Below are 18,778 nucleotides of genomic sequence, written 5' to 3' on the forward strand. Positions count from 1 at the left end.
CCTGGAAAACTAGGGATGAATGAACTGACACAAGACACACAAAGAATTATGTTTTATAATAACAAGAAATGGTTGGATAAGACATAAATTTAAAGAATAAAATTTTTTAATAAAAGATATTTTTAATCGCTTTTATCGTATTTTTGTTGAAAAATGTATCAAAAGCCTCCAACTGTAAATGAAGCAGTTACTTAATTTGTATCTTAATCTATTTGTTTCATTCCTAAAATAATTTCTGTACACAGATAATTCACTAAAATTACTTCTGTATCTCTAAAAACTCACCTGAATACAATATAACCACTCGTCTTTTTGTCCAATATTTGCATACACATCACAACCAACACATCATCTCAATTTGTTACAATTTAGTACTAAGCTATAAATAAATTAAAGGATACACTTAAAACAGCAGAAACTGGCAAAGTATTACTGTACATGTAAATAAATAAAACCAGCAAACTGAGATCGTTATCTACAGAAAATTGACTGCTTTCTGATTATACCAGAGCATGCCATAATGCTGTGGCTAGCTGTCCTGTATCTGAGAGTGGAACTGCCGCAGTACGCTGAGGTCTGTCGGGATGTACAGGTGCTCGTCTCTACGCCACTTGACCATCTGATGGTCGAGGAACTCTGTGAGCATTGTACGCAGCGCAAGATCACTCGTCACCAACATCTCTTCCCGACACCGGCCGTACAGCTCACTGAATGCCATTCCTACCACAGTAACCCAAACTGTTAAAAAATTTTGTTAATTAAACTCGTGGAAAGGAGTAAAGTGACTTTTTTGGTCAGAGTTTACTGCATTAAACCTTCACTACTAAGCCCTAATGAGCATATTTGCAGGTATTTATAAAAATTAAAAAATAATAAATTTGGTACACAATATACCATACATTGTATACCACTATTTTGTGTAAATTACATGGAATAGTAATATTTAAAAATAAAACTTACCCAAAAATATCATGTATATATTTTAATTTAAAGATTGCAAAAATAGAAATAAACTACAATTAAACACATAGACTTTTTCAACACAGTTCTTATTTTTAAATCCCCATTAAATTAGTATATATAAATAAGACAAAAATCTGTGGTGAAGAACTTATAAATTTGGGAGAAAAAACCAATATTCATCATCAAAATAGAAGCTTTTATAAACAAAACTAATTTGAAGATCTATATCAACTTGTGTTTTGGATTTGAATCAAAATTATATAAATTTATTGAACTGAACTGTGGTGAATAGTTCAACTCTGTACTTGGCTACATTCTGTGAATTGAGCAATGCCTTTGATTGTGTCAATGGTAAAATTCTTATCACTAAATTAAAATGTTATGGATATTTTGGGTTGAATCTTAATTTCTTTAAATCATATCTCATTCATCATCAACAATTGGGAAATGTCAATGGTCGGAGGAAACTACCGTGGATTGCCAAAAGGCTCCGTATTGGGTCCCTCAATTTTCTTAATCTATATAACTTATCTGCCTTTCTCAATTCGAAAACCATTTTATAAGTAAATTACACAACCTTCTTTACATCAGTAAAAATTTTAATGATATTGAATTGTTAGCAAATGATACAATAAAAAAATGCTTCAAATTGGTTTCATGCAAATGGGTTGTTGCTTAGTAAGGACAAAAGTAAACGAATGCTATTTTTCTTAGACACAATTCGGATTCATTGGATGATGGTTTCTCAAACATATTAAAGTTCTTGGTTATTAATATAGACAAAAATTTGACATTAAAGTAACTGCTCTAGGATTGAAGAAATATTATTACTGCAGAAGGCTATTAGAGCTGTTAAAAACTGTGAGCCTAGAGAGCATTGTAAACCACACTTCATAAACTTCCGACTCCATACTGTTGTAAATTTATATATCAATGATTTAGCTGCCTATATACATAAAAATCGAAATTTACTTAAATTTAAACATAAAATTTGTAACCATAACACGTGTGTTAAAAAATTACTGAAATTGGACAATGTTGGTTAAGTAAAGTCTTAACAGCCATGTTGTGGTATCTTTGAAGGTTTATAATTTTGTTGAAAGACAAATGATTTCATATCCCTTTAACAGATTGAAACACAAGTTCTACTCCTGGCTGTTAGAGAATCCAATTTATAGCTTAAATGAATTTTTCAAAATGATTATTGCATTTTTTGTATTCTGCTACCAATCACTGTTGTGCTGTATAGGCTTCATTATTGTTAGTTTTAAGATTTTGACGTGGCTGTAATAAGCTGTATTTATGACTTTGGAGTTGGTGGGACTCCCTAAGTGTTAAGGACTGTTGCTAGCCTCAACATAAGGTTGTGCCACCCCTGCCTGCTTAAACTGGAGAGGCTGGTACATAGCTGGCTTTCCCTTCTTCCACAGAGACATGACTGAGATAATGCCCAAACTTCTTCCTCATGGATCTCGACAGGAGGCGGTTCCTACCCACAACCTTACACATCCAGAATATCCTGCCACTCCGGAAGCAGTACAAAGGTCCTTTTAGGACTAAAGAAAAAATTTGCACTAGCCAAGCTGAGTGCACAACTACGCTTTCAAAAAAAGAGTAGTTTAATTGACAATCGATTCATTAATGACTCCTGTGTAGCTGAATCTAAAAACACTTAACACATGAAGCATATAGTGGCAGTATACTCTGTCTAAACTCAATGGTACCTGTGTATTTCTGGCTGTTGGCGTCCAGGTGTTTCTCCAGGATGATGCGGAATACGCCGCGCGAGTTGTGGGGTAGTGAGCGGTACACACTGAGCAGTGATGAGAGCGCCAAGGTCCCACTGTTCTGCGCCATCAGAGACGTCTCGTAGCTGGTCTCCTCCACGTACGGCAGCAGCGTCGTCACATCCTCCCACATGAAGTTGTAGCCACTCAGCTTGCCCTGGTCCCACACTAGACAGGTGTAACAGTATTACAATGAGTGTACTCCAACAATAAATCCAGTGGAAAAGAAAATCGGTACTTCAGTATCATATGGAACCCACTAAAATATTATGGATTGGTAGGATAACAGATTTTCAGCCACTTTCCATCGTTAATGTTAGAAAAACAGTACACTACATTTCAAAGATTGAAGGATTATATTCATATAATATATAATTACTAGATTTTCTTAGTTTGTGTCACTTAACCTTAAGATTTTTTGACACCTGATGAAGAGGTTAGATTCTAATCCTCGAAAAGTGTTCTGTTTTTGTAACATTAATGATAGGAAAAGTCAAAAAACCTGTCATCCTATCAAATCATCCATTGACAATAATAAACTTTAAAAACAGTATTATGGGCTTTCACTGACCCAATCACTCCCACAAACTCTGGATCACAATGCTTAATATCACCATCAGTACTAGTTTTTTAGCATTAAAAAATGTTTTTTACACTTAAGGGTTCTTCTTACACTATTTTTACAGATAATAGGAGAAACAATTGTATGACACTTCATGGGAGAATTATGTGGAATCCAGTAAAAATACATGAACCGTTTAAGATAATATCCATAACATATTTTTATAGCATCTGCAAATATTTAATTTAAATAATTTATTTATAGCTCGAAATAGAAGTTTTGTAATAAAAAAATTAATTAGAAACAATTTTAGTTGAGTATTACATATAATTCAACCTTTTGTGCAAACTTACCTGGTGATTAATATTTGTGTCGTTACAGATTTTAAATAAAAATTATGATTTTCTGTATGGATCTCAAAAGCTGGATTTATTTGAGAATTGACTAGGGATTCCTTCTTTAAAAGTCAATACCTGAAATTTGCTTGCTTCCTTATTCTACTATTAATAAGAAGATAAAATTGGAGTACTAACAGAGCGGACAGTTTATGTGATCAACGGAAGCAACGAGATGGACCCTCTGGAGGCTGGCAAGTCGAGACAGGACGCGTTGAGTCTTGTCGCAGCGCAACATTTCTGCATCCAGGTTGTGTACAAGCAGGAACACGCGAGGCGTCCACCGTCGGCTCTCTATCCAGTCAACTGTGGCGTGTGCGGATGGCAGCACATAGGTCAACCCGAGCAAGTCTCGAGCTATCATATCCACAATCTGTTGGACGAACAAGATTTTAATCGTCTACATTTAAAATATGTTTTTGGCTCAATTACTTAAAAGTCTAATTCATGACAAGTTGACTTGAGAAAGCTGAAAAATATGAAGGAGCAATTTAGAATGTATTGTTTTTAATGGTATTTCCAGACCTAAAAATAGTACTTTCCAAAAATATTAACAGAAAATGATATTTTTCTTCTCAGTGGTACTAATTTATTTAAAGGAAATGTAAGTCATCTATGTACAATGGATTTGATAATCTGTGTAGCTTGTGTTCTTGTCCACACAAAGACGTTGAAATATCAATTTCTCTGCAATCACAAAAGTAAGTAATCTACAGTTGAAATGTAGATTGAAGCGTGTATGTATAGAACCTTTGACAATCTCAACCTTTACTTCTCACATCTTAAACGCATCTTGGTTTTAATGTAAACGTACAGAACGTATCCAGTATTTTATTCACACAATATACATAAACACATATTCAACATACAGTAAACTATCAACTATCCATATGCAGTTATCCACTTTGCAGATTATCCGTGGTAAAAAAAATTAATTTAAAAATACACTAAAATGAATTTTTTAAGTTCAAAAATATCTCAGAAACGTAACATTGTAACAGAACATGAATATCACTGTCTGCCAGGGAATATAAAATTTTCTTTTCTGTCTGCAGGATATCTCAAAAATGAAACGAGCTATAAATTGTGCAATGAATGAAGAACCTAGAGAAATATGTTACTGTTATTACTACTTACCTGTAATAAACATAATGCATAAAAATGTGCACAGTTTCAACAGTGGCTGTTCCGGTAGACATTAGAAATGTTGAATGAAGATTCTTGGAGCATTGGAAGATATTAATTTATTATCACTATTCTTTCCAATCTAAATTTTATTTCTGCGAGGCCTTTCAGAATTGAAGATTCTATCATCAGGCAACTTCACAAATCAGTGCCAGCATTTTTTAAGTTGCCTGAAGATGTAATCTTCGATTCTGAAAGACTCGTAGAAATACAATTTGGATTGGAAAATGTGTAATAATTTACTAGTGATAATAAATTTGAAATGTTGATGAATGTGGTTTGTTTTTCAAGGTCGAAGGTCAACCGGACTGCTACAGATTAGGGAAAGAGGGCACATTGGGTGGGTATCAGCATGGAATTTGTGGGGGTAAATAAATTAAAATGTATATATTGTGAGTTACTTATTATATTTTTGTAATAAATTGTTTGTATATTTTTAAATAAGAGTAAGAAATGTGTTTAGCACATTTAACAGAAGACAACTTTTCATTTCATTTAAATAATTATTACACACTACAAAAGGATGGATACTTCTGAAATTATGTAGCAGACTGCATTTATGAAATCTAATCCTTAAATATAATTATTGCTCACCTCTTTTATGTTGATACTCGGGAAGAAGCCGTTCACGACAACAACATGGCTATTAGACAGCATTTCTTTGTGAAACTTTTGCAGTATTTTGTACTTGGAGCCAAGACCATAAGCGAGGAATACTGAATCCTTGGCTAGAACAGATGAAAAATTGTATTGAACTGTATTCACCAATAGAATAAGACATGAATAAAGACATTACAAATTAATCAGAGGCTGTAATTTGAAAATCGTATTATTTGTCTCAAAGAAACACTGCAGTGATATAAGACGAATCATAATAGTTGATAAATAAAAAAAATAAAAAATTCACTTATTTTAAATTTTATTTAAATGTTACTAGACCACTTGTGTGTATCATATGAAGGTTTACTTATTTAAATGGGGCTGTCTAAATATATGACCTGTTTCATGCAAAATATAGAGTCTCCAGATAAAATCTTTCTCCGAATATCTGCATCATGACATATTAAAACTTTGTTCATCAAGTTACTTTTAAATAAACAATACATGTTCCAGTAAGCTAAAGAGCACACTACAATATTAAAGTGCGCTGATATTAAATACTGACACCAACTTTTAACATTGGCTTTCCACTATAACATTTTTTCTTTTTACTCTATGAAACAAAATTGTCAGATGTTAAATCTCTTATGCGTGTACTGAGTTTATTTATATCATCAATCAAAATCAATCAACATTTTTTATTGCCATAAAATAAATATCATTGACAAAGTCTCATTACAGCTTTATGCGTGTACTGAGTTTATTTATATCATCAATCAAAATCAATCAACATTTTTTATTGCCATAAAATAAAGATCATTAACAAAGTCTCATTACAGCTTTATGCGTGTACTGAGTTTATTTATATCATCAATCAAAATCAATCAACATTTTTTATTGCCATAAAATAAAGATCATTGACAAAGTCTCATTACAGCTTTATGCGTGTACTGAGTTTATTTATATCATCAATCATAATCAATCAACATTTTTTATTGCCATAAAAATAAAGATCATTGACAAAGTCTCATTACAGCTTTATGCGTGTACTGAGTTTATTTATATCATCAATCAAAATCAATCAACATTTTTTATTGCCATAAAATAAAGATCATTGACAAAGTCTCATTACAGCTTTATGCGTGTACTGAGTTTATTTATATCATGAATCAAAATCAATAAACATTTTTTATTGCCATAAAATAAAGATCATTGACAAAGTCTCATTACAGCTTTATGTGCGTGTACTGAGTTTATTTATATCATCAATCAAAATCAATCAACATTTTTTATTGCCATAAAATAAAGATCATTGACAAAGTCTCATTACAGCTTTAATTATAAATATAGCCAAGTCAGTTATAAAACTTAGATTAATTATATCTTAAGTTACGCAAACATAAACCACAATACTCAAATACAGCCAGTGGGATTGGGGAATTTAAAATAAAATGTTTTTTAATCGGAAGAACTCGTCCAGTGCATAAAATGGGTTATCTAACAGCCATAAGTAATATTTATTAAAAAATATTTTTTTATTGTACTTTTGGACTAAGGGTAACAAATGGTTGTACACCCTCAGTGCAATAAAAGAATGGCTTTCAAGAGTTTTACTGGGTCTGGTTCGATTACTCCACTGATCGTTGGCCCAATGACCCAAACCTTAGTTTAGTTTTAAATAAGAGGGTCGTTGGCCCAACGATCAGTGGTGTAATCGGACCGATTTGTTTCATAAAGTAAAACATAACTAAAATGGGTCATTGGCCCAACGAACCTTATTTACAATTTAAACAGTAAATTTACAATCAAGGTTCGTTGGCCCAACGATCCAAACTTTACTTACAAATACTAATAGCGTATATGGTTTGTTGGGCCAACGACACTATTGCAGTAACAAGTTAAATTGTAGAATGCAGGTTCGATTACACCACTGTTCGTTGGGCCAACGACCCGTTTTATAATTTATAGAGGTTCGATTGGTCCACTGGGTCGTTGGGCCAACGACCCGATCAAATAAAAGATTGCATTTCAAATGAAAAGGGTTGATTACTCCACTGACCGATTAGTCCACTATGGTCAAGGGCAGGCGGCACGGCAGCCGCTTCCTCCTGTACTGTAGTAATTTTATCTTCATTATGAGCGTGAATACATTTTGATGAAAATATAAATATATATATATATATATATATAAGTTGTGTATATATATATATATATATATATAACTATAAATATTATTATAAAATTACATATTAATTAAATGCAGGTGTAAGGTAACTTGTACATTATTATTTTTTGGTACTTTGGTTAATATAAACGTAATATATATTTTTCCCCATTTCTTTACGTCATTGACATGAATAATATATATGTGTTTAATATATGACCAAACACTCCAATAAATGACAAATTTTTATTTTTGTGAGGCCTTTCGTGCTCAATGAACACAGAAGGTTGCTCAGTTATGTGGGTCTGAGGCCTCACAAAAATAAAAATTTGTCATTATAATTGGAGTGTTTGATGATATATTAAGCATTTAGTTTCCAATAAGAAGAAGCTGTTAAAATGTACATATATATAACTTGTATAAACGACAAAACCGTGATTTAATCTTTATTGAAACTACATTAATAGCGATTTTTGATCATATACATATACATGTACAAGTAAAAGAACTGGCCAAATTCTCCTCAAAAAGCCACTGTATAATGTTCTGAAGCATTTAAACATTTTCGTGTATCTGATACATTTCTTTAGATGGATATAAACTACATTTACAGTACATATTAAAGAAAACTATCAATCATTAAAACTTAATTGAGAATATGTTGCCAACTTTAAAATATAGGCGTCTGAAGAAGTAATGTTGATTGTTAATGGGATGTGAGAGAAGGCATTACATTATCTTATAACGGGTATTCTATATGAGGTAATCTACAACCGTAATGCAGCTGTTAGACTCTTAGTTATAAGTAGAATAGTGCAATTTGTGGTAATATATTAGAAATACAATGTTATTAGTGATGTCGCTAAAAGAATTCAAGTTTCACATGCAACTAACCACAACTAGAGCTTAAATTTCCCATAAGTTCAAGATTATTCTTTTGATGGTGTCTTCCTCATTTTCTTTCCAAAGTTGAAACATGCAAACTTGAATTGATGTCTCCGTGACAAACCGTGTTATAATTATTAATAGTTTTAATCTGAAGTAAAAGTTTTCTTTGGCGTCTTCATTGTAGCTTTATACGCTGTGATGGCTGGTGTGAAGAGTGACAACTGTCGACCATAACATGACCGTAACTGTAACAGTCAACGAGTTTATTTACATGATTTTATTCAGTTTTCATTGAGCCTGGTGGTTTTCTTTTACAGTTAATTTACATCATAAAATATAGTAAACGGATTAGTTCTTCGGTTTGCACGGCCGGTGTCATAACCAGCTATTTCGGCCTAACCGTGGAAAGCTACCCTCAGTCACAATATTGTTCCGGTTTAAGATCTGTAGTTTAAGATAGTTCTCCACATAAAAAACCGATAATTGTAAGAAATTTAATCGGGTAAGCATCGTTTCGACGTGGTGTGAACTGCACAACTTAGATGTTATCAAACCATGTAGCTCGTGCCCATTAGGCAAAATAGGCGGCCACCGAGAACGGCAGGTTTTTGAGGGGCGGCTAAAAGAAGAAAAATCAAAAGAATGTGTATAAATTACTTTACAGAAACCGAGCCAAAAATACATAAAACAGGCTCGTGTCACTTTAAAACTCAAACCTTTATCATATCAAACATTACTTAGAGTGTCAGCGTAAACCTTAGGTAAATTGACTATAATACAAGAAACCTTTGTAGTTGCCCTCTATGTAAAAGTGAATACAGCAACAGTGTTAGTGTTGTGTTCGGGGTTGGGCGTGATGTGGCCTCGAAAAGCATATTGTCGCATCGCTTCTATAAACCCCATTACTAATACTTGTCTAAACCTTTACTCAAGTCAGTGGATCAATCAATCATTAGGCTAGTTTTGAGGGTTTTTTTTATCGACACTGTGTAGTTTTTATTAGCGGTATCTAATGTAGCTTGATTATGTGAGCATCCCGTACGGAAGAAGACACGCTAGTAGTTGCCGCCTGCTCTATTTTTAACATGGAGCAAACATTGAATGGAAAATAGGCACTTGACTTGACTCAAACTTTATTTGTTAATCTTTCATTCCACAAACCGACTTTATAGTGAAACGCCTGAGGGTTTTAACCTCGGATTACAACTACAGTGAATGCATGTATATGGTCGATGTGGTATTTTGTTTTTCAGACTATAAATTGCAATGTTTATCAAATTCTTAATCTAGGGTTTTTATTGTTTAAACAAATTACTATAAAAATTAATCTTTGAGCATCTAGTTTTGCTTTAAATGGTATTTTTTTCGTATTATATGTGAAATTTCACCTAAATAGATGTAGAGAAACATCTATTAAGAACATTACTCTTCTTGTTGTGTTTTTGTTTATATGTAGGGTTGTCGGGCTCTTGAAATGTAGTAAAACATGGAGGGGACAGCGGAGCTGCAGGTTCAAAGTACAATGGAAATATTATATAATATTTAAAATAATATATATTATGTAGCCTTATTTTCACATAGTTCAGTGCCTAGCAACGAGGATTGAAATTACTAGGACAGTTTGTTTGTCTAAATTGTAAGATTTTGAACAGCATATCAGTTTATACTCACATCTCGTTACCATGTACTGTATATACAAGTTTTGTTATTTAATAGGAATCAACCCAACCCTTTCCTATATTGGTGACCTCGACGTGGTCTAAACACGTAACCTTCTGATCTGGAAAAGGTTAGGTTGATGCCTATTATATTTAATATATTATAATAATATTATTAATAAAATATTATTATAACACTTGTTTATAGATTAACGAGATGTGTATTTATTGAGTATAATTGATAGACTGTACAAAAATATTACAAAGTAAACTGTCTTATAATAACAACGACCCTCGTTACGAGGCACCGAACCATGTGGAACTATTGTCACATACATAATATCATAAGCCTATTTCTTATTTCAAGTATAGTGAATCCCTCTAACTAAATCCATATTCGAACAATACTGCTGGATGGTGTTCTGATCCTTAGATTTTAACCAACATTGACATGGCCCAAATGTTGAACTACAGATACGAAGTTCTAGGGCGAACTCCACATTTCTTTACGGACAATTATAGAGGATTTAGGGACCCATGGATTTTAACAAAAATTGACATGGAGATTCCTTGGGATAAATGAAGATAATTATTTAATTCCCTTTCCCTTGGAGTCAAGGGGCGTAGTTCAAGATCATAAATGTTTTTCGGACAACTTCCTCTGCATGTCAATGGGAGTGGGTGCATAAACGTTTGTGAGGATTAACATAACTATTGACTTGAGATTTTGCTTGAATCCTCATTTCTGCATAAGGGGCATTGGTTCGATGATGTGTGCCATGGGATTTGCCCCTGAGCGTTAGAAAACATGTTTATATATTTATCTTATGAGTAACCACTATGAAAACGAAAAAAATATGTTTATAAGCAAAATTTGTAAATAGACTTGATTACAAATTAAAACACAGAATTATTTTCTAAAGCACAACATTAATACAAAAATCTTGATGTTTTTTAATATTTCCATCACGTTTGTGCACGAGTTCACGGAACCGTTTATCGAGAAAACCAAGTATTTCCTTAGTCACCAATAAATTGTGATGACGACATGTTCTGTCAATCAAACGAAGAAGAGCCGATTGATATAGAAGACAAGACAACACCACAGAGGCCAGGAAGTAAGTGTAAGGCCACACGGATAAGCTGGCTTCCGGGAACGAGGGCATAATAATGATTTTAGATCAATAACCTAAATTATGGCTGTGCTTTGAAAAATACTTTCTCTTTCATTCGTCCAATCTCAAGCACAAAGCCTGGAACTTCACAACCACTTCAATTGTTTGAAAACATAAACCATTGCTATATTTTGAATCATATAATTGTCTTGAACAACAAATTGAAATCAGTGATTGCCGTTGACAAATGTTCTAATTACAAAAAAATACGTTTGCCTTCGTCAGCCCCTAAAATCCTTATTATCCAAATAATTCAAAACAAACCGACACCTATTTTCATATGGCAAGATACACTGAGGTAAGATTTTAAACCAGTCTGTGGGTCCTTGTACTGTACCGAATCTTCCCCTTATAATCTTTGTTATGATCCTCTTATAGGCCAATGGCACATGAGGAAGGGCAGAATAAGGATTCGAAAGAGACCAGCCTCTCCATAAAAATTAACGTCTATCATTTCATTTCTAAGATTAGTATTGTAAATACGTATTGAAATCTTTTCACCAGTTGATGCCAATTTATGAACTAACGCTTTTAAAAGAACTATAGATTTTTTATTAAACTTTTGTACACACAAAAAAAAAAAAAAAACAAAAATCAGCTATTTAATTAATTTAAACTACTACACTGGCCTAACTGTTGATTTGAGCAGCAGATTTAATATTAAATCGAGTTTAAAATGTAGTAGTCAGAAATGTACAATGTGTATGATATTAAAACCAAACCTGATATAATACTTAAATTTAAAATTAAGTTTTCTTTTAAAATCTGTAATATTTTTTTTTATTGCTTATACCCCTGTTATTATACTGTTATTCTCTTTGCTTGATATTTCAAAAACCATCAACGGTTTACACACATCACAGTTGATGTTAATATTTTGCTTGTATCCAGTTCTCTTTTACCACAGACCTAATGTTTAAAATAAAATTATATATTGCATTGCTTCCAAATAACGGTCTGGCTTAACAAATAAACTGTATTACCTGATTGTTTTGTATGCATGAAAGAAAATTTATCAAAGTAAGGTGACCAAAATATAAAAATATTTATATTTCATAGAAATATTTTTATGGATAAACTGGTACAGGGTGACTGCCGGGAACCGGATGAATTTGCAACAGCTGTTACATTGTTGTTACACGTTCTAGGGAGATTGAGGTTATGTCATTGTTTTGAGTGAGCTTTACCATTTTAGTCACGATGGATCAGTGGTCAGTTCAGCATCGTGTTTTTGCATATGACACATTTATTAAAAATGGCGAATCTGTTATCAAAACACAGCGTATCTTCCGACGCCACTTTAATATTGCGCGAAATGACACGGTTTCCAAGCCGGAATACATTGCTAAGATGGGTGCACAAGTTCAGAACAACAGGAACAGTATCAAAGAAAAAAGCCACCCGGTCCAGCAAGAACAGTGAGAACACCAGACAACATCGCTAGAGTGAGAACTGCTTTGATGAGGAGCCCGGGTCGCTCTGCACGAAGAGCACAAGAGCTACGCATGAAGAGCGATTCTGTCAGAATAATTTTAAAATCAGATTTGAAATTTCATCCCTATAAAATACAGGTGGTTACAGCAACTGAAAGAGAGGGACTATGGACAAAGAGAAGATTTCGCAGTACGTATGCAGGTGTTGTTTACTGATAATCCTGATGTAATGATGTTAATGAGCGACGAAGCTCACTTCCACTTAAACGGTTCAGTGAACAAACAAAACTTACGATATTGGGCTCTTTAAAATCCATGTAACTTTCATGAAAAACCACTCCACTCTCCAAAAGTAACGGTTTGGTGTGCTGTAGGCCACTTTGGGATAATTGGTCCGTATTTTTTTGAGGAAAAATGGAGTCACAGTGACAGTGAATTCTGCACGCTATGTTCACATGTTCGAAACATATCTCAAGCTACAACTTCGGAGGCGAGGAATAAACGTGAAAAATGTTTACTTCCAACAAGATGGGGCTACAGCGCATACTGCCGCTGCATCGATGCGAGTTGTGAAGAAGATGTTACCTGGCAAGTTGATTTCACGTTTTGGTGACGTGCCGTGGCTGCCGAGGTCACCAGATTTGTCGCCCTGTGACTATTTCTTATGGGGGTATTTGAAAGCTCGTGTCTATGTTCACAAAACCACGAAACATTATTGCAGCTAAAAGATGCAATCAACCGAAGAGGTGAATTTGATTGGACAAGACATGCTGATGAGAGTGCGTAATGATTTTCTCCAGAGGTTGGAAACCTGTATCCAGGTTAACGGCCATCACATGCATGATATCATCTTTAAGAAATAAACCCAAACTAAGATAAAAGGTTCCATAAAACATATGTTTTTTTGAAATGGTATGTTTTCACCAATATATATTCCACAATTAAATAATTTTACTATATAAAATAAGGTTGTACTATTCATTTAAAATACGTCCGGTTCCCGGCAGTCACCCTGTACAAACAAACTGCACTAATTCTTTATCATTTAAAATATATTTTTAATTAGATTACATATCACATATACTTCCAGTATCGATTTATTGTGGTCAAACAATAACACATCGTTAAATAGTGTAGCTTTATTGCATAATTATTATCTATATCAATGAATAAGTGTTTGTATTAAGGAGGAGTCTTGATATAGTTTATAAAAGTTATTCATTATAGATTATTTCAAAAGAATATCCATCTTATTAAAATGATTTAAATTGAATTAATTCAATAATTCAGCTAACACCATAACGTCCTGCTCAAAACCTCAACCTTAATTATTTTATGGCACTGGCAATGTAATAATCGACAAATACTATATGTTCTTCTTTACGTATAAATCATGTGTTATATTTTTCCATTGTGTGCCTTGTTATGCTATTTGCATTTTATAACCGTTTGATTCCAAAGATTTAAGATTGAAAATTAAAATGATTACAAAGTATCTTTAAGTGAAAGTGGTTCATCTATCGAACTATACATAGCATTCGTTTAAAATTGCATTCTTGTGTAATAATATATTAATAACCTGTGTCAATGTTAAACACCACAAAATATGTAAATAACGCTTCAAACTCTAGTTATAACTATTTAACAATTATTAATTTTCACATGATATTAAGGATTATGGACCCTGAGAAATCTTATAATAATAAGATGCAAAATAATCCTCGATACATTTTATTGTGAAAATATAATCAGGTTTGAAATGGCGTTAAGACGTTATATGATATTACTGTTATAATTATTCCTAAACCTGTAAAACGTACGCGTCTAACAACGTTTACGGAATAATCCCAATACATTTTACCGACTTCTTATTAACCATGCAAAATATAACTATCAACGAAATTTAATAATCTAATATTGGGTTACATATGAAACCACTTATACTTTATATCAACCTTGTTATATAAGTATTAAACAGGTAATGATAAAAACAAAATGTCATCTCATAGTAGCATTTGTGGATACTAATATAATAGCACATACTCCTACTAATATGTATATATTTTATTTTTAGTATTTAATATATATGTGGTTACTTTATCAGTTATGACATATTTTCTACATACATTAGTATATTGAGAACAACACTAAAACGACATATTAACTGGAGTGCTAAAAAACTAAAAACATTGCCTTGCAAGTGGACTTATAAGGAGAAGGAGAATGAAGTAGTGGACTAATCGACCCTCTAGCCGCTGAAATGAGCCAATGTAGCGGCGTGGGTCGTTGGGCCAACGCCTGGTGGTGTAATCGGCCCTCTTTCGAACATCGTACGATTCATTTCACTTAGGTTCGTTGGCCCAACGACCCCCTTCAAATATAATTGCTTAATATTAATTCATGGTCCAATTACAATACTGATCGTTGGCCACCAACGAAACCTATACCAGTAAATAAAAAAATATAAGGTTCGTTGGGCCAACGACCCTATATTTACAATTTACAGAAATGAAACAAATAGGGCCGTTGGGCCAACGAAACCAGTGGAGTAATCGAACCTCGATATGTTTGTAAAGTGGGTCGTTGGGCCAACGACCCTCTGTTCAAAATTGCATTTCTTCCAGGAGGGTTGTTGGGCCAACGATCAGTGGAGTAATCGAGCCGTCCCCGTTTTACTCAATCTATTAAAATTAATAGATGCAGCATTTTTGTTCCTGGTATTGCGGGAGTGTTTTATACTGTTTTTTAGTGTTTTAATTCGGGATATTTTCTCGTTGCCATCATGATTATCCATAAGAAAAATGTAAAAATATTGGTTAAACACTCAGCCATATCACATGGAGTGACATACGCGCCATCATCAAACTCCTCCTATAGAAATGAAGCTTCATATATATAACTTCAAGTCTATAGGTCAGTTCATTTTTTGATATATCGTGCAGTGATGAAATTTTCCAGTGCCTCGAGTGATAGGCTTCGCTAGCCCTCAGCCAATAACGTGTACTTCTGGGGGTAATAACCATACGTTAAGAAAATATAGTATTTAATATTTTTACAATAAATGAGTTACTAAATCCCAGGTTAACACAGCAAGTATTTTACGTTTTAACGGTTAAATATAAAAAATTACACTATTCTTTTACATACATGTAATTTTACGAAATAAAACACTAATTGAAACTCCTAAAATATAGAAAAACAATTCTTAAACAGTAAAAATACCTGAAATGTAAAAATAATATCACTATTATTATTATTATCTTCGAAAAACCAACAGGCACAGAATGACCACTGAGCCTACCTGAGCGCAAACCATCCAGCGTTGGGAACATGTGCATGGTCGCCTGCTCTCCGTGAGGCCAGCGCAACGCTGGTGAGAGGGGCAGAGGAGTGTGGGGAGACTGAGGGCGGGGAGGTGTGTGTGGGAACTCTTGAGACGGAACTCAGGTTGTGGGTCCGAACGTTACGCACTTGTCGGACTGTGACCTGGAAGTAATTCATCGGCAGTGAACACCTGTGCAACAGATGAAGTCTAATCTGGTACGATGTTAATTAGGGATTACTTATGACGATTTCAAATTATATCTTAGTATCTATTATGTATTAATATATGAGAAGCAGAACCAAGTTAATCGCGAAATAAAAAGAGGAAGTCCATCAGAATAAAAATCATTTTCTCCTCAAACAATTTTGGTGAGGGGGGTTCAAATGGAAGAGTATCAAAGACTTAGAAATACAAAATGATAAATTTGTTCTCAGTTTATGGTTTACTTAAAGCTCTACACACTTAAAACCATCTGTCAAATACATGTAAAAAATAATACAATATATTTCATATCCAATTTAGAATGTAGACTGGTTTTAAATGAAATATTATGAATGCATTGAACTTATTTATTTTCATGAAATATTTTTCTTATACTTGTATTTTCTTGTAATGGCACAAATATTTAGACTATTTTTATTTAATATTGATAATTTACAATATCAACCAAAAAATATTATATTGATTTTATTATATTCTTAATTTATTTAGTTCAAAATTTATTGAACGATTCAATATGCTACAACTCAATTTCAGGATTCGCACTGAACGAAGAGTAAACTTAGTTTGTGAGATCCAATTTTTTAGTTTCTGAATTTGGAGTAACAATTTTATGACTGCACCAAACTCATGAGGTACTTGATTTTTGTCAATACTTCCATTTATCTTTTCACATGAAAACTTAACAAAAACTTTCAACTGGAATGTTCAAATTCACTATAGAATATATAAAATCGTCATCTTAATCACAGGAAGACTGCCAATGTTTTGGGGGATTCCTGTTTCTGTCTGTATGAATAAAGTAATGCTAAACAGATTTGTAATGTCCACGAAGAGTGTGAGCTACATCCATTTTTATGGTAGAACTACTGAAAAAATAAAATTCACATTTAACAAAATAAATTTACTATATTGAGTACAGTAATACACTGGGTTGCTCTCGCTTGTTCTGTCTATTATCCACATAAAAATTATTTTTAATAATTCTATTTTCCACAGAATATTCCTAAGCTGTCTCAGATAACAGCTCAAAACGGAAAATCAAACACATCAATCATTACAAGTGTCTGTGATACAAGAATACCAGTTTTACTATGAATGTTATATTGTTCATTCACGTTTCTAACAATATAAAAAATTATAGGTACTTTGGCATTATCCAGAAGCCCACTCTGTCCCAGTTGAGACATTAGTGTGGGCATCCGTGGCATCCCGCACTTCTAGTGAAAAAAAGAAACCATCCCTCGAGATAGTACCTAAATTCAAGCTCAGATTATGTGAGCACTCATGATGGTTAACTTTGGTAGTGCCAGTAAAATATTTATGATAACCTAAGTTACACCTGCCCATATCGCATAATACCAAAACATAAAATTAAGTACAAAAACTCACATAGTTAAACTCTTTCCCTCTCTTTTTACATGAAGGAGTGGCAGGTGGGAGGTTGAAAGCGGAGGGATCTGCGGCAGGAGGGTATTGCATCCTCACTACCCTTTCCTGAGTCACTGTCTGATTCTTCTTCTTCTTTGTCTGACTCTTCTTCTTTATTTGATTCTTGCTCAGAATCTTCTGATTCACTGGTTGCTGCAATCGCTGCCTTGGAAATCACTGTCTCCATCATCAAAGTCCTCCATCTGTCTTGTATACGCCTGGATAGCTGTTTAATAAACATTTATTAGCAAAACATGTTTAGGTTAACTAAGCTAATTATTGGTTCTCAGTGATTCAATACTACTAGTTTAAAATATACATTGTTACAAAAATATATACCTTTCATGAGATCTCTTTAAAATAATTTCATCTTTTGTTTACGGGAAAGAAAAAAAAACTTAAAAAGAACTCACCCTAGAATTATTTTTACTAATTCATGAGTACAAGTTTGGTACATATCAATACAGCATAAATTAATTATACTCCTTTTACATAAATCATTAAGAAATTTTAAACGTCCACAATTGTTAGCCTTATAACTTATATATTCTTTCAACGACGATGGCATATTTGATTTAATTTATACCTGTTGAACTTTTTAGTAATAGTTGCAAAAACTATAATATTTTTTATGTTAAACACCTAAGTATAAACAAAAAAATTATGTAGGCTTCACAATTTTTCACAAAAAAATATTTTAACATGTTTTTTCAATGTTCCTCTGTGTACCCCTTGGTGGTACCTAAAAAATTAATCAGCAGTGTGCCCTACAGAGTATTTATTTAAGCGTTGGTCACAGATTTATTATAACCAATGATGCAGTTGATCTCCACAGAATCGATCGTTGAATCCCCATTAACAGATTCTCGAATTTGAATTTTTATTTAAGATTCTGTGCGTTTGAAATTCGGTTTTAACATCTCACAAGATTGTGCTTATCTGAATGAAAATTAAATTTATGACAATAAACACTACATCTTCTATTTCATGTTT

At 33.1% G+C, this 18,778-nt stretch overlaps 1 protein-coding gene across 1 annotated transcript; it reads right to left on the bottom strand.

Annotated features, from left to right (window-relative positions):
• Nucleotides 1-378: 378 nt before the first annotated feature.
• LOC124373422 (origin recognition complex subunit 2-like) lies at nt 379-17,972 on the bottom strand. The gene is made up of 7 exons (XM_046831795.1): nt 17,776-17,972; nt 16,112-16,324; nt 8,737-8,789; nt 5,487-5,620; nt 3,846-4,080; nt 2,688-2,918; nt 379-720 (listed from the first exon to the last, which is right to left on the bottom strand). The coding sequence occupies exons 1-7, from the start codon at nt 17,970-17,972 to the stop codon at nt 530-532; spliced, it is 1,254 nt and encodes a 417-aa protein (XP_046687751.1). The 3' UTR covers nt 379-529.
• Nucleotides 17,973-18,778: the final 806 nt, after the last annotated feature.

Source organism: Homalodisca vitripennis, unplaced genomic scaffold, assembly GCF_021130785.1.
Source record: "Homalodisca vitripennis isolate AUS2020 unplaced genomic scaffold, UT_GWSS_2.1 ScUCBcl_5520;HRSCAF=12276, whole genome shotgun sequence".
Lineage (NCBI taxonomy): Eukaryota > Metazoa > Arthropoda > Insecta > Hemiptera > Cicadellidae > Homalodisca > Homalodisca vitripennis.

Excerpts from the sequence above, each read along its gene's own strand:
- LOC124373422 (XM_046831795.1), bottom strand. The coding sequence starts at position 17,972 with ATGGAGACAGTGATTTCCAAGGCAGCGATTGCAGCAACCAGTGAATCA. Across the intron at positions 4,081-5,486 it reads CGAGTATCAACATAAAAGAG|ATTGTGGATATGATAGCTCG; the intron begins GTGAGCAATAAT and ends TTCGTCCAACAG. Across the intron at positions 2,919-3,845 it reads TCACATAAACTGTCCGCTCT|TGTGGGACCAGGGCAAGCTG; the intron begins GTTAGTACTCCA and ends ACACCTGTCTAG.